The 26,199-nt window shown below is 35.4% G+C and overlaps 2 protein-coding genes across 4 annotated transcripts in view; one reads left to right on the top strand and one right to left on the bottom strand.

The window, feature by feature from the left end:
- Positions 1–21,171, bottom strand: part of TkR99D (Tachykinin-like receptor at 99D) — an 89,025-nt gene extending 67,854 nt beyond the window's left edge. Inside the window, exon 1 of one of the 3 annotated variants that reach the window (XM_069055807.1) lies at positions 20,479–21,171. The gene's annotated coding sequence lies outside the window, so the exon portion shown is untranslated. The remainder of the gene's footprint in view (positions 1–20,478) is intronic. The other 2 variants (XM_069055805.1, XM_069055806.1) reach the window with 2 other exon arrangements.
- Positions 1,118–16,343, top strand: LOC138136998 (DNA ligase 1-like). Its single transcript, XM_069056301.1, has 2 exons — positions 1,118–1,507; positions 15,690–16,343. Exons 1-2 carry the CDS (start codon positions 1,118–1,120, stop codon positions 16,341–16,343), a joined length of 1,044 nt encoding a protein of 347 aa, XP_068912402.1.
- Positions 21,172–26,199: the final 5,028 nt, after the last annotated feature.

Raw genomic sequence — 26,199 nt, 5'->3', positions numbered from 1 at the left:
AATGTTTTTTTTTTATTTTATTCAATGAAAGCTTTTTCAGATCTTTCGCTTTTCTTATTCTTGTTATTTGAAACAAGCAAATTGTAATAAACAATTTGCCAAGAACATTCTATTTTTTCCGACGTCTTGAATTTTCCCCCAAAGGGAAATAATTGTAAATGGTGATTTCTGAAACAAAATTCCTTCATTATATTTTTTCATTTGTTGTTTTCATCCATTTAAATTATTGAGATTGTAACGTCGAAACGGTTTACAATATCACGAAATTTATAAGCGCATCCTGAAATCATCCAATTTCGCATGACTAAGATTCGGTGGCTCGCGCCGGTTCGATAACAATTGATTAAAAAAAAATTCAAATTTAGTCTACAAATGAAAAAAAAAAATTAATAGTGTCTGGATATCATAAAGAATGTTGTAAGGATTAGATTGGATAAATTTGAAGTAATTTCCCAGTATTTTCGATTTGTAACACAGTAAATTATAAAAATTTTATTTACAGTTTATTAATTACCTTTGAAATGCTCCCTAGCGAGTCCGATATATAGCAAAATTATTATTTCTTCTTTAGAACAGAACAGAAAGACAAGAGGAGGAAGAGGAGGTATTTGGGGGGCCAGCTAGAAAACACCAAAATCATCTGAAGTAGAGAAGAAAACCGGCGGGGAAGTGGAAAAGATACTAGAAAAGCTGGAGGAAATGAAAGAGGAAATAAAGGGGATGTGAAAAGGGAACCAAGAAGTCAAGAGAGAAATCGAACGAGTTAGGGAAGAATTTAAGAATAGAGAAAAGAAATGGGAGGAAGAGAAAAACAACATTGTCTGAGAGAGTAGTATGGGTGGAAAGGAAAGTGGAAAATGAAGAAAGGAGAATAAGAAAAAATAACATGGTGGTAAAAGGATTGCTACAACATAAACAAGGATTATGTTAGCTTTTAATCTTAAAAGCTTAAATAATAATGTGTCCGCACTGATCGAGTCGCGTGGTCAATCTGCTTCTGCTGGGGTGCGGTCCGCACTTGAGAATGTGCAAGACTAGCACTATTATGCAGAATCACCACTTGGACACGTAATGCGGTACGTCTTGGCGCTAACAGATTAAATAAATACTAGTGGAAATGGAAGAGTGGAGTGAGAAAGAAAAAGTGATGAAACAAAAGGGAAAACTGAGAGAAAAGAAAGAAACAGAGAAGATATTCATAGACAACGACCTTACAAAACAAGAACGAGAGATACAGAAGAAGCTAAGAACCATCGGGAAAGAAGGAAGAAGGCAAGGGAAAGAAGTAAATGTGAGATATAGGAAAATAACAATAGAGGGGGTACAGTGGAGATGGAATGAAGAAAGGGAGAGACTAGAGGTAGGAGGAGGAATATGGGATGGAGAAACCGGAGACAAAGGAAATGGAAAAAGGACAAAGAAAAAGGTAGATGGACAAAGAAAGTGGAATCCGGAAAAGAAGCACAAAGGGAAACACAAGAAAGAAGATACGAAGCGGAGGGCACAAGTAAAAAAGACAACGAAGACGGCAAAAGTGAGGGTATTATATTGGAACGTAGCAGATTGAAGAAAAAAAGAAGAAGAAGATTTCGGGACTACGTGAGGCAATTTGAGATAGTGGGACTGGTGGAAGAGCGGAGCTGGGAAAAAAATAGAAAAGCTGTTACCCAAAGAATACAAATGGGAATGTTACGGGGCAAAACGAGGAAAGAAGAAACGAAGAGAGGCGGAGCGGAATTTTGGAAATTTTTGGAATTGATATTTTAGATTTATGTGAATCCGAAGGCCCGTATGGCAAAATAAAATTATTTCTTCTTTGGATTACAGATTTTTCGGTTATTGTCGTTTTTGTCGCAACTATTCATAAAAAACAAATGAAAACTCGCGAAATTATTAGTCCTATTCATCCAATTTCGGAGGTGAAAAAAAGAGATTTTATTATTTAATGGTTATCAATGTGATTGTTTTTTTATATAAACAAATTGTTATAAACTATTTCCCAAGAGCGCTGTATTGTTTTCTAATGTTTAAATTTCTTTCTCCAAAGCGAAACGGTAAATTGAAATTTCAAAAACTAAATTCATTATTTGTTTGTTAATTTGTTGTTTTAATTCATTGTAACTACATATTTATAAGATTGTAACGCCGGAACGGTTTACAATATGAAAACAATTTAAGCGCCCCCTGAAATATTACAATTTCGCGTGACTGGCCTAATAAGAACTGATTAAAATAATTAAAATGTTGCGTAAAAACTCTTAAAAAAAACATCGTAGAATCTAGAAACCATACAGAAAGTTACAAAATCAAGTAGAAGTAGTTTACATTTACTTTCAATTTTTAACACTGAAAACCATAAAATTTTAACTTCCGTTTTTTACTAAACTTTGAGAATTGAGATAAATTGTTGTAAACTGTTATTCTTTATAAAAAGAATAAGAAATCACAAAATTGTTTACTCATTCAATTTAGGGGACGAAAGACAGAAAAGGTATGAATTTTATGATTAAATGGTCAAGTAAGACAATAGTTTTTTGATACTTTTTTATATTTTATCGATACAGATGTTAATTGTTTATAAACAAATTGTTATCAACAACTGTACAATAAAGCTTTATAGGATATAGTAATATAAATATGTAATGAAAATAATAAAAAGCAATAAAATAAGAAACTACCTAATACCGGGTGATTCACGTAGCCCGTTTGTTAAAAATTTTCTGATTTCCAAAAATCGTATTAATACGAAAATTTATCTCCGACTATAGTCGACCGCTCCAAGTTCAAATTAAATATTTTTAAAATGGCAACACTTCCGGAAATACAGGAAATAGACGCCATCTTTGTTTTTTTAAATGTAAAGGCCCCATTTTGACCTCATATTTGGATTTTGTGATAAATTTTGAGTTCAGAACGTTCCTCTTTTAACACTTATCTGTCATCGTTTTTGACCTATGATATGTTTTTGGCAAAAAAACGGGGTTGCAGGGCTTCATTAAAAAATGTATAACTCCTGAACCATTGAAAATAAGTAATTGTTTTCTTTTTAATTGAATTCCTAAAGGCCTGGCCGAAATCTTGCGCTATTAGCGACATTTTATTTATGTTTCATACGCCTACTGCAATTTTTCAAAATTGATAATCAAAACATGTCGAAAACTTAATTTTTTTAAATGGCAACTACCATTTCTCATACGAGTAGTAGATATAAATGTAGAATTTAATTTTAAGGCCACTTTTATTAACATTGTGTATATTTCCAGCCGTTTTAGCGTAATTTAAATTTTTGAATAAAATGTTCTTTTTTTTATCAAATTATTTTTATTTGAATTTTTATTCAAAAATAGCATTGCAATAAATAGTAGATAACAACTTAACAACAACATAATAAAAAATAAGCAAATTAACAAAAAATATTTTAATGTAAATGTGTGCACCGTAACTCATTGAAAATATTTTTTTATTAATTTGCTTATTTTTTTTATTATGGTTATTGCAACCCCGTTTTTTTGCGAAAAAGATGGCATAGGTCAAGAACGATGACAGTAAGTATTGACAAAAGGACGTTTGAATCTCAAAATTTAACGTAGAATCGAAATTTGAAGCCAAATGGGACCTTTCTATTTAAAAAAACAAAGACGGCGTCGATTTCCGGCATTTCCGGAAGTGGCACCATTTTGAAAATATTTCATTTGAACTTGGAGCAGTCGATTTATAGTCGGCTACCAATTTTCATATTAATACGATTTTGGGAAATTAGAAAATTTCTAACGAACGGGCTACGTGAATCACCCTGTATGTAATAAAAATAATAATCAATTTCTCGAGAACGTTTTATTTTTTCCTGTCATGATTTTTTTGTCTAAACCAAATATTAAGTGAAGGTTGAAAAAATCGTCTGTTTTTTATTTATTTTTTTAATATACAAAAAAGAACGATTCCATAGCTTGCTTATTTATCGGAGGATTTTATTATTTCTACACAAAATTAAATGGTTGTGAATAGAGTACAAAATGGCCTAATAAAATCACGTATAACTAGGCTAAACTGTCAAAATATTTTTTTTGTCAAATTCGAATTTTTCATTCCAGAAAATGCAGCTGAGAAAACAGGAAACAAACATGAACTATCTTGAGATTCGTTATTTTAAAATCTGTTGAAAAACGCATGAAGAACATTTCACTTTAACAATTCCTTCTAAATGGGTAAATAACTCGCCTTCAAATAAGCTTTCACACTCCAACAAAGTGCTGGCGGTGCAACATTAGGTGGTATTTATTCAGAAAAGTAAAGTAGATTTTAATGTTGAAATTAATTTTAAACACAAAAATGTGTCTGCTCTTAACACCTCTTCAAACGAATTAAAAATCTAAATAACATTCTCTCCTCGCCATTGTTTCTCACTGACAATGCAATTCTTTCGAAATTCAAATCAAACATATCGGAGCGCAGATGTTTTCTTTGCGTTATCGTTCTTGTTTTGAGCCAATTCTACCAAGAAATATTTAGGCGAGGCGTAAAAGATATTTGTTGTAATTTTAGCAAACCTCTCTCTCGCCTCAGCCCTGCTAATTAACCACTCACTTAACAACGTCGCCAAATTAATCGTAATTAATTATTGCGCAAAGTGTCAAGTTAACACTGTAAAAAACTTGATGGAAAAATATTATTTCATTTATATTATTTAATTAATCGCAGCTTTGCGGCACCTGTTGTTCCGTTTCTTTCAGCATCGTCGAGTTTGTGTATCAGATATTTTTAAAAAGAGCTTTCAGCGAGATTTATAATTAACTTAACAGACCAAACACACCAAATTCTCAACGAATTTATTAATAATATCGACTTACAAACACCTAACGCATTTCGCCGCCAGATTTTGTTAATATTTACACTTGATCGTGTAAAAAAACAACTAAAAATTTCTCGCGCACGATTACCTTAATTTACCTCTTACCTCGGCTTGATGAAGCTCGCAAACAGGTTGTTTATGCAAATTTACCCTCCATTAAAAGTATACAACGGGAATTTAATAAAACTTCCTCCGATCTCATTTTCTCTGATAATCGAGAGTCTTTTTTCCATTGTTGGAAAATGTTTCGTCCCCAGAGCAAACATTTCTTTAAATTAGACGGATTATACGAGGGTGTATTTTTTCATTTCTATTTGGGACACATTCGACGATTCATAACGATAATTAAACTGAAATGTGGGGTTGTTTTGAGCACCCCTTGTAAGCCTTTAATTTGTTGATGCGCTTACGACGGTCGTTTTCATCTTCCTTAAGCACCCTTAAATAATCAAAGGGACAAATTCCAACATACATCTCGTAAAAGATTCGGAACGGCCTAGGGATAATAAACGGATTTACATTCACTTGGAGACGTCTTAAGGGTGGAAAAAACAAGGGGAATTGCCCAAGCTGCTCAAGACAACATAAGTCATCTTAATTGGATGTTTTATTTAACTCAATCTATAAACCGCTTAATGTATTCAAATTTTAGTGTCAATGTGTGGTAACATTCTAATAAAAATTCATTCTTTTCGATGGTAAAACCCCTGGAACTGTTGCTTACAATTAGAATAAACGTCTGTAAACTTTTCCGAAATCGAAATAGTTATTTACGAACCAAGTGCGGGAAGACGATGTTCCCGCATGAGAGCATTTTTTAAAGCACGAACGACGAAGGAGCGAGTGCCTTTAATTAATGCGCGAATGAACGGAAGATGTCTTCACGCAAGTGAAGAAAATTAAATTAAATTTTTTTTGTTTTAATACATTAAACATAAACGAACATAAAACCAAGTAGGCAGTGATCTTTGGATATTGGAAACAATTGCTTCACTTGATATTTCAATTTTTGCAATAATTTGTGAATTTTGTAGGAACAATTTTCAACGATTATAAATCTTTCCGTAATTTTTTAATGGAGGAAAACCCAGGGAAGTTGTATTTTATGAACAAAATTTTATTATTATCAAGACAGATTTTTTTTTGAATGCCTCAAAGGGCCAGTGTTTTTTTGCAATTTTTACATTCGGAGCGAGCGTTGGATGTTGGAAGCATTGCTTTCAAGGCTATGAGTACAAAAAGTTGTTTTCTGGGTTAACAGTTGACGTTACTTTGACATTTCCGTAAAAAATGTGCTTTTTTTCGCACACATTAGAAATGAATTTCTTGGATGGATAAAACAAGTAATGTGGCTTTTACAGAGGCACAACAAAGCCTCCATTGTATCCCATTATGATCAACTTTCCGGCAAGTTCAAACCTGCCATCGCTTTAGAATTTTCGAATATCCGTGGCAAAACTAATTAAAAACTAAAGTTAGCGCTGCACGAGTCTAATAGATGGCAAAGTATCCACTAGCGTCTAACTCAATAAAGGTCGCCGTAATGGAGGGTTTTATTCTAGTGGTCACCCATAAATTCGTTATAATTTTGTGTTTACAGCTTGCGGACACGTGTTAAAAAAGAAACGTCGAGCTTTATGTGGAAGAAAAAATTGTATTACCGTCGCAAGTAGTCGCGAACGAGGAATGACAGCTCCATAAGGACGTTTTTCGAGAAAATCCAAGGAAAATCGATTGATAACGTTTGATAAGACGAAAAGCTCTCGAAATTCATTACGCGAGCTTTCTCTTCACAGCGAAATAATTTTTTGCTGCATTTTTAATCAACTCATCTTGTTCCGTTAAACAAGTTGTAATTAGTTCTGGTAATTTTTTCTTTTGCTGTAAACACTGGTGGGGTGAAAAATCGTACACTGCCGAGCACGAAATATAAATGAGCAAAGCTCTGGTGTACCAGATCATCATCGAGGGGGTGATAAAACGTGTAACCACCTGCACAACGCAAATTATAACCAGACGTGAGTCTGCAAAACTAATACCTCCTCCTTGAGAAGGAGAAGACGGTCACGCTTTGACAGTATTTCATACTCACCCTGCAAGAAATGAGACGAGACTTACTCGTTTATGAGAGATGAAATGCGATTTGGAGATTGAAAAAGACTAGAAATTACCGCCGTAAATTTTACGGTAAAAATAAACTTCAACGAGATCTAATTCTGTTTAGAGAACAAGTTTCCTCGTCCGGTACGCTGTCATTTATGAATAAATCTTCAGGATTTCTGCCGGTGAAGAGACGGAGTCTTGAGGTGTCAGACCGGGATTATAAGATGCTGGGAGAAAAAAATAAGTTTGACACCAGGGAACTCAACTTAAGCCACTTTTAAAAGATTTTAGACACTTGGAAGGTAATTTGGGGTGAATTAAGTGAAAACAAAATTTCGAAAGTCCAGTGGTTCTTAATTATTTTATTGATATGTTAATACATAATAGCTATTTTCAATACAAGTGAGCAAAGTAGTGCATTTAATCACGAGTACGGAAGTTGGGCGTCTGAGCCGAAGGCGAGGACCCCAACCGTACCAACTATTTTCAGTGAGCAAAAACCACTAAAATCCAATGATTATCGAAAGGTGTCAAACACTTTTTACGATACAAGCACCCTACGATACCACAATCATTTTGGAACAATACTATATACAGGGTGTCGCAAAATTAACGTATTCCAAGTCGGGGGACTTGTAGAGAAAAATCTCAGGAATCTCGAAAAAATAAAATAAAAAATATAGGGGGGGTCTTTACAAAGATATATGGGTCTGAAAGTTCAAACTTTTCATCATGTTTTCTTCAAATAAAAAATATAAATGGTTGACATTCATTTTGAAATATGATGAGGATGATTATGTAAAATATTAAAATATAAATGGAAAGACATTTCTTGAAAAAACAGCTTTATCTCGAAAAAATAAAAGTTTTATTTTTCCAATTTTTGTTCAAAAGGGGAGTACAACATAGCTAGAATATTAATCAGGTACTTTTGAACACATATTGGCAACTTTGATATTTTTTTCAAAGTGACAGCAATTTTTTTAAAACATTTTTACTTGGTCAACAGGATGTCCCCTATTGGGCCCCGAACTTGGAATACGATAATTTTAAGACACCCTGTATATTTTACAAAAAACTTCTGTTTGTTTAAAAATAATGCCAGGTCAGGTCAGGTCAGGTCTTCTTCTTACCTTTTTGTACTTTGCGGTTTTTTGAATTAGTTAATGAATTTTTTGTCCGCATACAAAATACACCCTGTGAATAGCCTCCACGTTCCTTCGCGTGTCGACAACCATTAGCAATTTTCTGCTTTTAAACCGTTGACTCCTTTTCAAACAGCAGACAGGTCGCGTGTGTGTTATTTCAGGTTATTTTCATTACTCTAAACTATTATAATACATATTAATATAAAAGGGATTTGACGCAGCTCCGACACAGCTTTATGCATTATGAATGTTAATAAGAAGCTATATATACCCGCACGGAAGTACTTTCCAGCTAAAACGATTTTTTCAGGGGGAGTTTCTGTCAATAACAGGAATAATTAAGACCCAACGTAATTACATCAATTTCCAAGAAATATTATTAGCGTCAGCGCCACTCACTAGCCGAAGATTTGAGCTTGTCAAGGTTGTGCTTTTACCTTTTTTATTAAAATATTCAAGACCCAAATCCCTCAAGAACTGAACTTGCATTAAAAGTTACAAAAACTTCACAAGTCTTTTGAAAAATAGTCACATTGAATAAAACGAATCAAACAATTTATCAAACTCCGAAAGCTATCAATAGATCGATTACAGTCGAGCTTCATTACATTAATGAAGCTTGAGTGGGAGCTCCTTTTTATCCGCATTGCTTTATTATCATTATAGTGTTGCAAAAGCCTCTTCCTTGAATTGATTTTTGGCCCGCAATTGTGTTCTTGTACAACTTCGCACATATAACACCATTACATCCTTGGGTAAAAGCTTCCTGACGGTGCACGAAAGCACCATCCCCGCGCGTTTATTTTTATGACATGCATGACCGCAAGCTGTTTTAATGCTGCAGTTTTACACCCCCACTAACACAACTTACTTCGATAAATTGCGCTTCCTACCCCATAAATGTTATTTACTTGGACCGATATCATTCTATCAAATTGATAACGAGTCGCGCGAGCGCGACTTCCAGATGAGCTTTTGCCACATTCTACAATCCACAGTGAAGCTTTTTATTTTAACTGATCGACGTCACAGAGAGACTGGAATTAAGTTAGGGTGACCATCTGGGACAAGTCGTGATGGGATTTGTTTGTCCTGACAAAATGCAGTTGCGAGCGAAGCCTGTTAAAGAACACAAAGAAAAATGTGCTCGAATTGGCAGTGTCTGGGCCTGCAAGTGCAAATAAAATCTAATACTATTTGTATGGCTTGAAAGGGTAACAATCGCTTAATTGGAAATGTAGGAGACGAGGCTCAACCCTGTCGAGTAAATACTCATCAGACTAACAGTCGGATTAAATGAGATCTTGACCAACACTATTCTCATGTAATCGCAGCAATTGCAACGCTTATCTATTCATATAAATAGAACTGAAGTGTCTGACTTTTATTTCCACATTTAAACAAATTCTCAAACTCTTCTGTTGCGATATAAAAGACGTTTTACCAGTTTGTAGAATTTTTGTCTTTCTAGATCTCTGTTTGAACCCATTTAACTCAAAAACTAATTCACAGATTTTTTTCAAATTAGGTTTTTTAAAGAAAGAGAAAATTCCTGACTGTTTCCTGCACTTTGTTTTAAAATTTCAAAATCACCCTGTGTATCCAAAAAAACAATATTTCAGCAACGCTCTGGTACGAACTCTCCACCCTTCAGCACTCGTAATCCAGAGGCATCACAATAATATTTTGTGAAAATTGTAGAATTTTTGTCTTTCTAGATCTCTGTTTGAACCCATTTAACTCAAAAACTAGTTAACAGATTTCTTTCAAATTATGTTTTTTAAAGAAAGAGAAAATTCCTGACTGTTTCCTGCAATTTGTTTTAAAATTTCAAAATCACCCTGTATATCCAAAAAAACAATATTTCAGCAACGCTCTGGTACGAACTCTCCACCCTTCAGCACTCGTAATCCAGAGGCATCACAATAATATTTTGTGAAAATTGTAGAATTTTTGTCTTTCTAGATCTCTGTTTGAACCCATTTAACTCAAAAACTAGTTAACAGATTTTTTTCAAATTATGTTTTTTAAAGAAAGAGAAAATTCCTGACTGTTTCCTGCAATTTGTTTTAAAATTTCAAAATCACCCTGTATATCCAAAAAAAAACAATATTTCAGCAACGCTCTGGTACGAACTCTCCACCCTTCAGCACTCGTAATCCAGAGGCATCACAATAATATCTTGTGAAAATTGTAGAATTTTTGTCTTTCTGGATCTCTGTTTGAACCCATTTAACTCAAAAACTAATTCACAGATTTTTTTCAAATTAGGTTTTTCAAAGAAAGAGAAAATTCCTGACTGTTTCCTGCACTTTGTTTTAAAATTTCAAAATCACCCTGTATATCCAAAAAAAAAAACAATATTTCAGCAACTCTCTGATACGAACCCTCCACGCTTCAGCACTGGTAACCCAGAGACATCACTATAGTATTTCGTGAAAATTATTTGTCAAATATACCGGGTGTCCCCGTGAAAAGTTCGAATGAATCAATCTTTGGTATCCGTAATGTCACAAACTTAAAATTTAAGATCATCCCTTGGGGAGGGCGTAATTTCGTTTTTGTCTGATCAAAAATGATTTTGATTTGAGTACGGTTCCTATATGAATGAGTCGCCACATTACCGCCAAGTTTCCACGTTTTGTTGACCCGACAGAGGGAATATTGTCCCGACAAAGCCCCAAAGAAAAATCGCTCCACTCAATTCAACAACTTGTCAACCAGATGGACAATTACCGGTGTATCAAGATACGTGTGGTACACGCTTGATTAGGGACCCTTGTCTAATTCAATTCGGTATTATTCCCTACCCATCCGCCCATGCAACAATTCCAAATTTAATGGAAACTGACCATTAATTATGCCCTCCATACATGACAAATACGTTCCCAATTACCATCCCAGCCGCAGAACGAATTCCTATCGCGACAAACAAAACTTCACAAAGAATCTCACCACCAGCAAATTCTATTCGAAACTTCGCCAACGATAAATTGCTCGAATTAACAACAACTGCTCGAACACTCGTTTTATTTTACGTTTTGTTTCGTCGCATGCTTAATTAATTCTTTCGCTTTATGAAAGTTGTGCGGTCAAGTCGGGTGGAGTAGTTTGGTGAAGTTGCTGATGTTGACTGAGTTTCGGGGGGGATAATTTCGTAACGCCGTTAACAGGTGTATTATGCTATGTGGGAAGGAACGATTCGCTGCTGCGAACTTCGCCCCAAGAAGTTTACCGTAACTTTATAGATGCAAGTTTGACTCTTTTCACGATGGAAATTGGATTAGAAGCAATACTGGTATTAAAAATTCACCCCCGCAATTCGATCTTAAATTAAATTGGAAATTTTATACATCGTTTGAATATTATTGGAGAATCAGGCTTGTTATGTTCCGTTTCGGGCGGAAAATAATCGATGAAATGATAATTGATTCTCTACGAAGGAAACCAATTTCATTATAGGGTTAGTATTTCCGGCTCGATTCATTTCATACCAAAACACAACTGCTACTGACGCTTCTTGAGCATTTCAAGATACCTAAATATTTCGTCAAAACACCATTTTATTAAATTGTTTGTTTTTACCTCATTTCTCTGCTATCACTTAACGTGCTATTCTATTTAGAAAAAATTCTGATTTCTGTTGTTTCTCTTTTGTCCTAGTTTGCAGCAGTTAATTTTCTAAGGGCGACCATTTTATGTAATCCTCTATACCAATCCATTATTCATCAGGAAATGTCCGATCTAGATATGTTCACCCTGGAATAGGGTTGCACCGTTATAATTTTTAACCGGAACAAAGCACAATATGCAAATAACACTTTATTTAAAACTATTTCAGATACTTCCAAGTATTTTTACGCGACAGGTGTATAAAGCACTAATTTTTTGAAGTGAAATAGTTATTTACATTACATATGCGGTAGGCTACATTTTACAACGCGAGGTTTTTAGATTGAAACACGACCGCGCAGCGGGAGTGTTTTAACAAAAACCGAGCGATGTAAAATGCCTACCGCATTAGTAATGTATTAATCTTTTTGGCCGACGACCCATTAAATACTTGTTTTCTCAAATTTTAAATTTGTTGTAACCAATAATTTTGCAAAATCTGGCAAAGACACATTTAATTAATGAAATTATCTACAGGGTGTTTTCGAAGTTGAGGCGTTCCTTGTAACAGGAGCTACTATACATTATTCTTAAGAATTTTAGCCTAAATCTTCTTAGTAAAATGTTTGTATTAACGGAGATAATTGATTGTATATTTTTATTGTTTTCTAAAATTTTGAGTCCGGTCCTGTCTATTTCCCCGCTGTACTAGATTAATAAGTGAGGTGGCCCAGGATGGTGTCTTTCCGGAAATCGCTTTGCGTACTCTCTGGACGCCGCAGCTGTATTCTGATAACATTGCGGATACATTAGCAACATATCTGTGAGCTCATTATTTTCGCAATGATAAGCCATTTCCACTAATTAGATAACTGACAGTATTTTTGATTAACGTCCATTCTCATTTGATTTTTTTTTGTCAATTCAAATTTATAACAATTCAACGCAAATTTGAACAGGACCGGATTCAAAAATTTCAAAAAAATTAACTTATTGTATCTTCATTGCCGTACACATTTTACTAAGGTAATTTTGGCTAAAACTCTTTAGAACAACGCATACTATCATATGCAAAAAGGAACGCCTCAACTTCGAAAACACCCTGTATTATACCAATAACTGACACGCTTACGATTTACACCACAAGATAGCGCCATCAGACTTTAGAAGAAAACAATTAATTTCTGTTCATTTTTGAAAATTTGTGTCTTGTATCTTGTCTTACTTTAAATGGACTTCACTTGTGATACGCTAAACATTTTTTTGGAGGTTCCAGAAAGCTTAACATATACTTGTTATTTTACACACTCCGTGCGGTAAAATGACAGATAGTTTGATTAGTGTGTAAAATCAAGAAACCCTAGCTGTTCAACATGTGTAAACAAGTCATTTAGAGTTGAGGAGGGCAAAAACTTGTTTAGCGCACCGCGACATTATTCCCGCACCGTCACGCGTCATACGTCACGTCACACGCTCCGAGGTGAAAGACTCATTCGAGTAAGTTCGGTGCTTTATTTACCATTACGGATGTTTTTATCAAATACTGATAATTCCTCAAACCACTGATATATTTTTAAAATTAGTTTTTGCCAAATTTGTATTAAAAATATTATGCATCAATAATGACGTAAATTAGTTTATTTATGTAGCCCCGAGCAGGAAAATATATTCGTTATTGTTGTATCGTTAATCCCGGCAAAATTGTGCTTCTTTTTTAATTAACAAAGAAATTAAAACACACAAACGCTTACTCAAACAAGCTTTAATAATTTTATATATTCTGATTTTTATTGCAGCGTTTCAGCAGTGGTGCCTCTCAGCGCTTTGTGCAAAAATGCTTTTGTAAATGAATAAATTTTAAAGCAGGCTGCCTCACTAGTCTAAACAAAAATAAACCGGTATTAATTTGCCTCATTTTGGCTCATTTAACGCAATTATGGCAACCTAAACAAGCGCGTGTAAAAAGCAAAGCTCGCACACATCCTCGACGCCAAATATTTGATTCTGAAACATCTTCTCAATATTTTACTGGAAGCTTTCTATTCACTCGATAACACTTTGCCTGAAATACCTGTTGCGAGCTTTTAAAACATAAAAGCTGTTAGGATGGAAGCTCCTTTAGCGCCGCCGCCACTATTTCCTCCATTATCAATTTTCTTCGTCTTTGTGGGGTTGTATCAACCCCCGATGGTCCAACTGTTAATTGTTTTTAATTGGAGGAATATTTAAATTTTTCTCTGACACGTTCTTCACTCTTTTGCTAAATGCCTTCTACCTTATAGGCTGTCGGCACAGTTTGAGTAGCTTATGCATGCAAATAACGTCAGGGTAAATTTAATTATAAGTTTAATATTTAACGTGTATGGTACCTCATCTCTCATCAGTTTAATCGATGCTAACTTCAACTACAGGAGCTTAGGAAAATAGGTGCCAGTTCTGTTGACCCACTATATTAGACAAAATGGTGGCATTGTTTTAAAAGTGATTAAAGTTGAAGCTAAAATAGTGGAACAAAGAGCGGGTTCGCAAATAAGTTGAACTGTGTATAATGAGTTTGTTTTTCTTTTAACTTGGCTTTGTACTTGCAGTCTGGATGGAAATTACACAAGAGGAACGATAGAAAGCAGAAAAATTAATTTTCGCGTAAAGAGAACATTAGTTTTCCGTTGCTGCCCAAACAGGTCTGATGCAAAATCGAAAAACTACATAATGAATAAAATGTTGAGTAAGAGAGGACCAAGAACGGAGCCCTGCGGAACACCGAACAAATCAGTAGTTACATTTCACAAATTGTTTTTTTTTTTCCACCAGATATGATTGAAATAATTCCGACAGTGAAGTTTGCGCAACAAGACATAATAATAACCTAAGCGATCGAAAGTTTTGGAGAAGTCTGTAATGATTATGCCGACCTGAATTTTACCGTCAAAACTTTCAGCAACAAATTGCGCAAAAGAAAGTAAATTGGTTATCGCAGAATGACTGCTTATGTAAGTGGAAACTTCGGAATTTTGTTTCGAACGTTGGCAAACAAAATATCAAAGTTGATTCAAAAAACGTCGAGAAGTTGGAAATAAGAGAATTGATCGGTAATTTTTTGTCTGCAATTTTGTAGGTGCAGGTTAGAGAAAGATTAATTCCCACGTACATCAAACGCGCGTTGTCAGCCAATCAGAGCGCTTGCTTTCATCCAATCAAAAATGTTTATCGCGATAAAAACGTCCTACTATTCTGTCAAAAGTGATTAAAATTGCATGCTACTCCTGTCATATTCTCAAATTGTTTTTAATAATTGTGTTTTTAATAACTGTATCATCAAAAAATAATTACCTAACGTTAAAGTTTGTATTGTGGATTTAATCTTGCCAAAAATAACGCAACCTAATTTTTTATATCTGATAAATTTCCCAATTTTCACTTAAACATTTTTGCTTTAGACAATTTTACTGGTTCATTTTTGGGCATTTTTATTCAAAGGTAAACCCTCGAGCTAAAGCTGTCGGGCCTAACACGTTTTGTTGTTGTGGAATAAGCAGAGGAGAAATCCTAAAGAAAAATGTACATTTAGACTCTTACAAATAATCTTTCTATGTTCTGATTTCTCTACATCAATTTAATTTTGTCATTGATACAACAATTTAAGTAATAACGATATTGCAAGAAAGTACTTTTTTGTGACGAGGCGTGGGTTTTTGTCAACTCTCAGAATTATAGAACTTGGTCAGCAGATAATCCGTACAATGTTATTTCTGTGCAATTGCATCCAATTCCAATGAAATTTGGTATCGCAATTGCCCGAAAGAGAATTATTAGTCCGATTTTATTTAGTGACGCTCAAAGATATCAAAGACTCTTTCTTGGATCATTTATAAATCAACTCTAAGAAACGGCTATTTTCAACAAAAATTAGTGGAAATGGGAAGGAAAGAAAATAGAACAAGTAAACGAGTCCAAATACTTGGGTTACAGATTCAAAGAAAGATAGTGAGGAAAGCAAACAAGGTGGTGGGATGTGTGTGGGGAACAGGATAGAGAATGATATGTTTGAGAGCATGATAGAGAGTATATTGATGCACGGGGCAGAGATCTGGGGATGGAAAGGAAAAGAAGAGGTGGAGAAAGTACAAGAAAAATATTTGAAAGGATGGCCAGGAGTGGACAGAGAATCGCCAGGTTACACAGTGAGGGAAGAATACAATAGAAATAGGATGCGAGTGAAAGCGGGAAAGAGAGCGGCAAAGTTTGCGGACAAAATGGATGGAAGGGAAGAGGGAAAAGAAAAGAACACGGAGAAGCAGGAGAAAGAGAAATACTACCAGAGGAAAGGGTATTCCAGTGAAAAAGAGGAAAGATTGGAAGCAAAAGGAAGACAGATGAATGTGGAGCTGAGTGAAAGGGACAAAGACACAGACAAGCAAGAAAGAAGGGAAAGAATCAAAGAATCCAGGTTCAACAGGAAGTATGGGAAGTGTATGACAGAGAAAATTCCGGAATACCTGGGGAGAAAGAGTGCAAGAGAAAGAAAAATGATGGCGAGATTTAGATGTGGGAACGAGGAGAGAGAAAACAGATTTTGGACGGAAGGAGAGGAAAGAAGGTGCAGAATGTACTACGAGGAGAGAGACAACTGAGCACATGTGGAATGGATGCAGCGAAATGAGAGAGAAGGAGAGAAAGGAACGGGGAGAAATACTGAATGAAGATGGAAGGGAGATAAAATGGATGAAAGAGATATAGAAGAGGAGGGAAAGGATAAAGGAGAGTGGTGGGAGATAGGAATTGACCTGACCTGACCTGACTTGACCTGACCTGACCTGATTTGACTCCTCTTGAATTCTTTTTATTGTCCTATATAAAAAACATTGTGTTTAGAAACAACAATTTGCAAGAACTGAAACAAGCAATTTAAGATGTCATTTGAAATTATCAATGTTTTAATGATTTAATTACAAGAGCAAGATGGACATCATTTCGAACATTTTCCTTTTCTTTTCTAATCACCATGTCTGGTAACTGTACATTTTACAGTTCCTTCATTTTTCAATAAATCCAATGAATTCACATTTTATAGATACGCCCTTTTTCTAAACGCGTACGCCCATGTCTATAATATTCAGAATGACCAACATATGCGTTGCCAACATTTGAAAAAACATTACAACCTTTTACAGTCCCTTGGTAGTTGCTGTTGTCGCACAGCTCTGAGCCCTGTTGAATCATTGATCCACATTTCATATAAAGCAAGAAACTCGTGGTTGCAGAATGAATTGCAACTGTTGGGTAATACGAAGGAAGATTTTACACTTTGCAACTCCGATTCACAAGAAGAATCCTTTTGCAACTGAACGAATTAATAAAGGAAATAAATGATTTAGAAGCTACTTAATAGTACGTCGGTTTTTGCTCACTTGTGGGTAAAATTGGTAAAACCGCCGATTTATGCCTCGTTGAGGGCTTGATAAATTTAAGAACGACGTGTTCAAATAAAACAAAATGATTTACGACCACCTGGACCCAGTTTAATGGCAGCAGGTCGATTACATAATTTAAAATGTAAATAGATCGAGTTAAGGTTATCGGAAGAGATCGCTTTGGTAAGAACTTAGCCGACCAGTCCAAGATTGATTAAATTTCCCAAATCGGGCAAAAATTTCGCCGGCCGAAGCATGGCTCAAAGCAGCTCGCATGCTTCCTATCTGAGTGAAAATCGTGTAATGATTGGAGGCCGCATGTCAACGCGTGCGACCTTGACACCAAATATAACACGTTTATAAAAAGTGCAAATGTAAACATACGAAAACATAAATCAGAGCGTCGCGAGAACACTTCTGCTTCCTACTAATAACAACGACATAAATGCAGCGTCTGGATGGCATCCGCGATTACAACATAAAGACGGGAAGTTGGCGATTTGTTCGAAAATCTAAGAGTCCGCACAATCCATAACTGGCAACTCTACACAATTGTCAAACATTCTCAAGTTTGCGCAACAGATGTCGTCTCTTCCAGTTAAAATTCAGTGGAAATTAATATTTGCTCGCGCCTCTTGTGAACCTGGCGCCAGTGTAAATACACTGGCGATGATGTACTGGCGCTGCGAGTTCCAGAAAATACATCCGGATTTGCGTCCATGTAAAAGTGGCGCAATTTCAACAAATACCAACTGAATACATTTTCCGCACTTGTCTGTGGAAACAACAACGAACAGCTTTTATCGGTGCTGAATTTTAATTGAAAACTGAAAAACTAACAATCCGCAGTGGGGCGCGTTCATAATAGACCAGCAAGGGATGCAACACTGTGTCAATAGGGAATTGTCGGAGGAAAATCTACATAGGGGGTGGAAATTGGGGAATTTGAATTCTGGAGAGCTCTCGAGAAAGCAATATTGTTTATATCGATGTCTGTATAAATCAAATATTATCATATGATAAATAAATAAAGTGAGGGTTTGTGTTTGTACGATATTTTTTTGTTCTTATTATTTACATTTTTTTCTAGAATTATTTTACATGTTTGGTAGACCAAATCTGTCACTGCCAATACAAGTTGTGATTTATTTTTACAAAATATAAAAATAAGCAAATGGTTTATAATTAATTGTCAACTGTCTAAAATTGGTCAAATTAGCAACACAGAGATAATGAATTTCTGTCTAAAATAACAAACTGTTTCCATGTTTTGATAATCCTTTGTGTAATTGATAACCTTTGCATTTGTGCAAACCCCTTTGAATTAAAATTAAACACTGGCAATATTGATAATGGAGTGGTCGGCAAATAAGCAGGACGTGATGAAATAAAAAAAGCGATTGTCGTTTAATTAAGCCTCATTAGCTAAGAATAAGCTTTTTTTTTTCTTCAAATGCGAGTAAAATATGGCAATGTACTGCTGGACTGACAATGCTAAAAAAAACGTCACCATGAAGTGTTACACATTGTCCAGATATAGACCCTTCAAGTTTTTCTTAAATATAAAAGTTTTCCAATTGGGAAGAGTTGCAAATGTGCAAATTAAAAAAAAATCATCTCCACGGCTGCACAGATACACCATTGGATCAAATATAAGTCTGTCTTTCTGTGAAAAAGCTTTCGTTCACGCGAATGCAATTCAAGTGAACGAAAGCAGCCTTACTCTCGAGGGGTGTATTGGGTTTTGTTCGATACCTCCTTAGAAACTGAGTCTGTAACATTGTATTCAAAATTTAAATAAAAACAAATCACATTTTTGGACGGATTTGAAAAAATAAAATACAAAATGAAGAAAGTGGTTGTGTGGACGTTGATGGGTGATGAAGAGTTATATGTTCCTGATGATGTCCTGGAAGAGGCGAGTGACCAAACCAAAATTACGTTATTAGAAAGAATTGGAAAAATGATGCGTGAATGAAAACCAGTGAGTGAAAGACAGTGAACGAAAAACGATGAGCGAAAGTGAAGTGAACGAAAGAGAAACCTTCACCCTCTGCTAACTATAGATGCAGACTGACTTTCTAGGGAGGTGTTATCGCTCCGCTGTTTATGAAAAACCTAAATAAGATATTCTGTCATTAAATATTTTCCCCCCACTGTGCATATTGACGTTTATCATTTTCTGTGGAAGAAGATGTGGTCATAGCACTATAGTGGAATCTTCGTCAGATTCTTAAAAAAAATAATATTTACACAAGCCAGTCGATAGAAATTAATGAGTGAACATGATGTAACGTCATAAAATAATAAAACTTGTCTAAAAATATCTTTATCTACACATTTTTCAACAATGTAAATAAATTTAATTCACTTAGAGTGTAATTCCGATAAGAGTAATATGATTCTTGCGCACACAACAATTTTTATTTTGTAATAATTGTAATAATTCGGATAATTGTTGATAAACACACAGTCGCTGCAAAATCGAACAATTGCAATAAATTGCAACAAATTAAATTTTGTCTGACAGAAAACGTCAACCGGATGTGACCGTCAAATTTAATTTCAAACAAAGAATAAATTTCAATTCGCAATTATCGCATCAACGTCGAATTTAAACACGTGACAATTGCTTCAATTGTTATTATTAGTGTCATGAACAATTACGACTTAATGAGCCAATAAAGTAGCAACACGGGCCTCGCCGCACCCGCAATTACACGTTAAAAAGCACTTCAGTTCTGTAATTAAGAAAATTATTTTTGTTCGTCGCGTGTTAATCTGTAATGTGGTGTTTTTTTTTTTGACAAAAATTACTAATTCCGGGTGGTCCGCCCATTAAAAAATTCATTTCCACGGGATTAGGCGATTTTTCACGGAAGTTGCCTTATTTACACGTTTATTAAGTTCGATGCTCCGTAAAAAATTTAATCTTTGGGTAAAGTTAGCGCAAAGATTACCAATGACAGGCAAGAATTGAATTATTAGGGTTGTAAAAGAAATGAAGACAGATAATTGGAAAAAATTTGACGGGGAGGGATGAGATTTTGCAAACCTCCACCTAAATTCATTATTTTAGGGTTGCGGTTTACGCAATTAATAATAATAACACGTCGAGGGCAAAGAACTGAATTAACAAACAATGCAATTTGTGTGGCCACTCTCCCAAGTAATTACCACCAAGAACCCGAATAAAAAGCAACAAGGTGAAAGTACTCTGGAGTCGCAACTTCTACTCCTTAATTTATTGCAAGATTTAAAAGTGTATCAATCGCAACTCTCCCAAATCTCACTTTAATTGACTTAAAAAACTCCGCAGAACAATTTTAAAACTTTTACAAACTTCACTACTTACATCAAGGACAAAACAATCCTGAACTGTTGCCGGAAGAGACACCAACTTATGCACAGTCACACTTAATTTCACCTGGATCGGTGCGACCCAGTCTAGTTTGTGTGGTTTAATTTTGAAAAATCCTGGAGCGCGAGGCGGCAAAGGATAACGCACGGATCCTTGCACCTTGTTCTCCGATCGGAGTGCGCATTTAACTGAATTCAGCGGCAGAGTTTCAAGCTCTTTCCCTATCACGCACGCTTATCAGCAAAACTGGTGTAAAATTAAAACTATCCGACGGAGGAGAAATGCGTTTTTCGCTGTTGACACCACTAATTAGAATTAAATTGTATTAGGCAATTAGTGTCTAAAAGTAGAGTTGTGTTAGGTGCGGTGAGTGACCGTGAAAAATTCAAGGACTGGAGGAACTGCTGAAGGGTAGACGTAGCTTAGTAAGCAAAATTTCAAACAAGATATAAAATACAGCAAAACGGACAATCAAATATTTGAGTTTATTTGAAATTGAATATTTGCTGGTCAGCAGAATTTAGACAATGCGGTTGTTCTGTTTAGAGCTTTTATTCCATCATTACGATTTCGCTCAAATGTGATTCGCTAATGACGCTACATGAGGAGGTTTTAGCTTCAGATCTCTTTGTAAATAAGCTGGCAAAAGGCCAGTTGGCAATACAAAATAAACGATGCAAGATAAATTAAATTAATTCAGTTAGCATGAAAATTGCACAGCAAAAGCTCATGATTAAACGAAATACTCCTGACAGTACTTCATGATAACAAGGCATGTGAAATCAATTTATTTTACACAAAGTGGCTGAAGCTAGAAGAAAATAATAGTAGTAGAATGCTTTATTTTGCCCTACGGGCTTTCCGATTCCTGATTAACTTTTCTTTAAACATAAAACAGCAATTCCAAAAAAAAAAATAAAAGTAAAAACAGTTTTATTCTTATCTCCCACCTTTTTCCGTCTCTGTTCTTTCCCTCCTCTTCGCTTCCTCAAAGCTATCTCGAGATTGTCCCACTCCTCTCTAGATCCTATTCTAAATTCTTAAACTTTTTTCCATTCTTCTTCGTTCACTATTCCGTAATCTATCACTGTTTCCCCCTGTGACCTTATACAGGGTGTCGCAAAATTAACGTATTCCAAGTCGGGGGTTTTGTAGGGAAAAATCTCAGGAATCTCGAAAAGATAAAATAAAAAATATAGGGGGGTCTTTACAAAGATATGTGGTCTGAAGGTTCAAACTTTTCATTATGTTTTCTTCAAATAAAAAATATAAATGGTTGACATTCATTTTGAAATATGGTGAGGATGATTATGTAAAATATTAAAATATAAATGAAAAGACATTTCTTGAAAAAACAGCTTTATCTCGAAAAAATAAAAGTTTTATTTTTCCAATTTTTGTTCAAAAGGGAAGTACAACATAGCTAGAATATTAATCAGGTACTTTTGAACAAACATTGGCAACTTTGATATTTTTTTCAAAGTGACAGCAATTTTTTTTAAACATTTTTACTTGGTCAACAGGATGTCCCCTATTGGGCCCCGAACTTGGAATACGATAATTTTAAGACACCTGTACATAGGTCCATCCCTCTTCTTCGTCCCCTTGTTTGTTCCCGTTCAATACCTTCCATCCATTTTCTTCGATCTATTCCATCAGTCTCTTCCGCTCTGCATTTTCCACCTTGTCTTTGAATTTTCTTTTCCCATCCCCCCTCTCCTCTTCCAAATTTCTTGCTCCTCTTTCTCCTATTCTCCCGTTGAAGTCTCCTCCCAAAAGTATAGGATCTTCCCTGTTTTCTTTCATTGCGTATTCGACAAGTATTCTTGTTTTCTTCACCTCTTTACTGTATGTTCTCATTATTTTCCATCATTTATTGCCTATATGAACTTTTTTATCCATGCATCTTTCTTCTTCTCCATTTTCTTGTCGCTTTTCTTTAATCTCCAATTGTTCACCTCTGTTCTTATTTCCTCCTGTAGCTCTTCCCTTTTCCTTTTCTCTTTTTGCCCCTTGACCTTCTCATTTGTACTCTTTCGGTAGCGACTTTCACCTTGTTACTTCTTTTCCAGTTTCCGTTTTCTTTGTCCATCTACCTTTTTGTTCATTTTCTCTTTGTACCTTTTTTCGTCGGTTCGTCTTCTCTTCTTCTAAACATTCTTCTTCAGTTTCTCCTTTCTGTCATACCATATAAACCATTCCCCTTTTGTCTGTATCTTCCTGTATCCTATTTTGACCCTTTTTCTCCATCTCTCTCTTGTCTAGCCACTTCTCTTAGCTTCTTTTGTGTTTTCCTATCTTCGTTTGTCAAATTGTCATCTTCACTTTCACTTTCACTTTTTCTTTCCTTCAACTTACTCTTAGTTAGCATAATATTCTTCTTCTGCTCCCAACTTTCTATTTTTCTATCTAGTTTTCTAACCATTCTTCCACCTCCCTCTCACTATTTCCCCCTATTCCGCTGCTCCGGTTATTATACCATTATTCTTCCTCTCCTTCTTTTCTCTTTGTTCCATCTTTTCCTCTATCACTTTCATCCTTTTCATCCAATCTGCCTCCTACGCTTGCCATTCTTCTTCTCTTTCTCTCATCTCCTCTCTCACTGCCGCTAATTTCTTTCTTAGTACTTTGCTCTCCTCTCTTATTCCCGTAGTATCCTCTCTTATCTCTCAGATCATGGTTTTCATTTTTTTAATACATTTTCTTACTTTTATTTCCTTCTTCGCTTCTACTTGAGAATCTTCCCGTTCTCGAATTGTTTCGGAAGGGATTCGTGCCTTCTTCAGACGTCCTATCCTCTTCTCTTTCTCTCTTGCTGTTTTTTTTCCTTACTTCCGGCGATTTCATCATGCGCTCTCTTTCTTTTTTCTTTTCAGCCACACTGACGGGAATATTCGGGATGGGTACGGTGAGGATGGGTGCGGAAGCAAGGTGGTAGGTACTGAGAGGTTGATATCAACCCAACATTCGCCATGAGACATACCATGATGTGATGGTATGGGGAAACCTCTGAAAAAACCCACATCTGGTCAAGCGGGACCGGGGTTAGAACCCGGGACCTCCCGAATGTAATGTGTCGCGCTAGGCGTTTGGCCACAGTACTCGGTGTTCCATGCGACGATTGCACACAAGTATCTACCTTGATACTGTTACCGCGAGGTCCAACGCGATTGGCTAATCTTTAGTACCAACGGTAGGACCGCCCCAATCGTCAATCGACCAATCGGAGCACAGAACAGACACCCTCGTTGCTACTCGCCGATGCATAACAAAGTCCAGTATTTTTTTTCTCATTCGTCTCGACGTGTCGTTTTATTTTCTTCACCTGTTCTATTTGTTATTATCTATTATAAAAAGAGGGCACGGTATCTAGGCCTGATTTATTTATCAACACAGATATTTTTGTCCAGTAATTAAGCAACGAAGTGACAGAAAAATGCGATTTATGCAGAGGCCGCCCATCTATATATTAACCGTAGCCGGTGCTGCTTAGATTTTGCGATAAAGTCATAATTAGTATTTTCAGGTGCCAAGACTGTCGTATTTGAATTATTAATAATGAATGTACGAGACTTTCAAATACAATCGTCGTGTTTCCAATTTTAGCTAAAATTGTTCCAGCAGCAGAAGCAAAATCTCTCAGAGAATGACGAGACTTATGGAAGTTCATTATGGTGCATTAACTGTTCAAAGCTCAAGACTACTGGAGATGTTCCCAATCATCATCAAAACTGAGCGGGCTATGAATGCATCGCATATGCAAAGAAGACTTTGCCTTTGGCAACATTTTCCAATAACACCGCTTTTAACTTTGTTCATGAATGGAGCGTCGTTTTTGTTATTGAGGAATATTATTGAACAGTAATTTCTCTGATGGGGTCGCACTGTTCTACATGCTCGTGCAGTTCACCAAAAAAGTAAAAAAGGCGAATGGGGGGAGATAATAAGGAGGATTAGATGGTGGAAGTGGTTGTAAACAGAAAAACTTTAATTTGTCGAGATGTGAAAAATGATAGGGTTGTCGGGAGAGATAGAATGTAAGAAATACGTCTGGTGATATTTCAAGGAATTTATCCACCATTTTTCATGGAGAAATGAATGAGAGAAGGTGTAGGACATGATTCGGAAGGGTGAAATATTACATTGTAACAAGCAATTGCCTGTCTATTTATTATTTATTGTTTTTATTAGCAATAAATGGAATACACACTTTGCTCTTGGTATGGATTAAAATCGAAATAATGTCAACCATTCCCGGCACTGTCCAGATCATCCAGAATCCATAACTCCCACAGAGACGTTGATGAACAACGACTGGAGCGATAAAGAGGAAAGGATTAATGAAAAGGAATCCCTTTTATTGAGTTCCGCAGATGAATTAGCGAATCTCGCATATTAAAAACTCCACAGCCTTATCTTTTATTCTTAATATTATTTACGAGCGGGACGATATAACCAATCATCTCGAACAACTTGATCCGACCATTAAAAAGACGCTTCGTTCATAAATTCTTAAACAGTTTTGATGGTGGCGGCGTCGAAGTGGAGGCGGGCAAGAATCCGACTTAATTTTTTTTTTGTAAATAAGCGAATGAAAGGCGGCGGAGTTGATTCGATCAACGAGCTTTTAGTCAAATGAACGCGAAATTTATATAAGGTAGCGATTGTAAGGATTGGGAGTTTTATTCCGGGCAAGGAGGATCTGTAAATGGCAGATGGATCGGTTTGCTCCCAAAAGGCGCTTCGACGGGATTTGACACTTCATAAATTTGCATCCTTTACAAAGCAGGTCTGTGCAAGTGGCACAGTTTAAGTAATCACTAGAGATAAAATAGGCAGGAATTGCAAGGACATTTAGCTAAGAATCATTCTTATATCTTCAATTACATATTTATCTAAAACATTTTATTTATTATTTTTAATAGTATAGGTTTGTACCGAGGGAGATTTGTACAAATTTAATAATGAAATGTCAAAGAAACGTCAACGATGTGGTGTTGTTAACCTAGAAAACAACTTTTCGATTTCGACAAAGTTTACAGCCGTTTACTATAATTGTAAGCAACAATTAACTCAGAATAAGCGATAAAAAAAATAAAAATTTAGTAAACATTTCAAATTAAACTTTTGTTTTTCGATTAAAAAAAAAATCCAAAATCATTGGAAAATTCGATTAATTCTGTTAGTTAATTTACGTATAGTACCTAAACACATTTTGAATGTTTTCAGAATTTTATACAATATCAGTGGGTCAGGCGAAATTAGAGTATTTTGCGGCGCGCTTTTGAACTTTTCTCATCTCTAAACTATTACAATGCCGCCAGCCTTGACATTTTTACATAAAAAATATGTTCATGATCTTCAAGTTAAGTTTTTCTTTATTCTTGAGTATTCAGAAATGTGGAACAATTCTTTGATCTACTCCTATTATTCAAATATTAAGAGACCAAAGCCGTGCAAAGTCAAAGTAACAATCGGATTAACTTAGCTTAGTCGAAATATTCTCGCTGCCTTTAATCTATAAATAACATACCTAATTGAGAATAAAAATAATGAGCTGCTATTTTTTCTTAGGTATCTATAAATAACCATTGCACAGGAAATCCGGTTCAATAAACTACACCACTTCAGGTTTTTTGCAACGTTTGATCTTCAGATCTCCTACATTGTTTCCTTCACCAGTTAACAACATTTCTGACATTTTAAACACTGCAA

The sequence above is a fragment of the Tenebrio molitor genome, chromosome 8 (genome assembly GCF_963966145.1).
Source record: "Tenebrio molitor chromosome 8, icTenMoli1.1, whole genome shotgun sequence".
In the NCBI taxonomy this organism is placed as follows: domain Eukaryota; kingdom Metazoa; phylum Arthropoda; class Insecta; order Coleoptera; family Tenebrionidae; genus Tenebrio; species Tenebrio molitor.
Note: the sequence above shows the minus strand (reverse complement) of the source record. Positions and strands in the feature narration are given on the sequence as shown.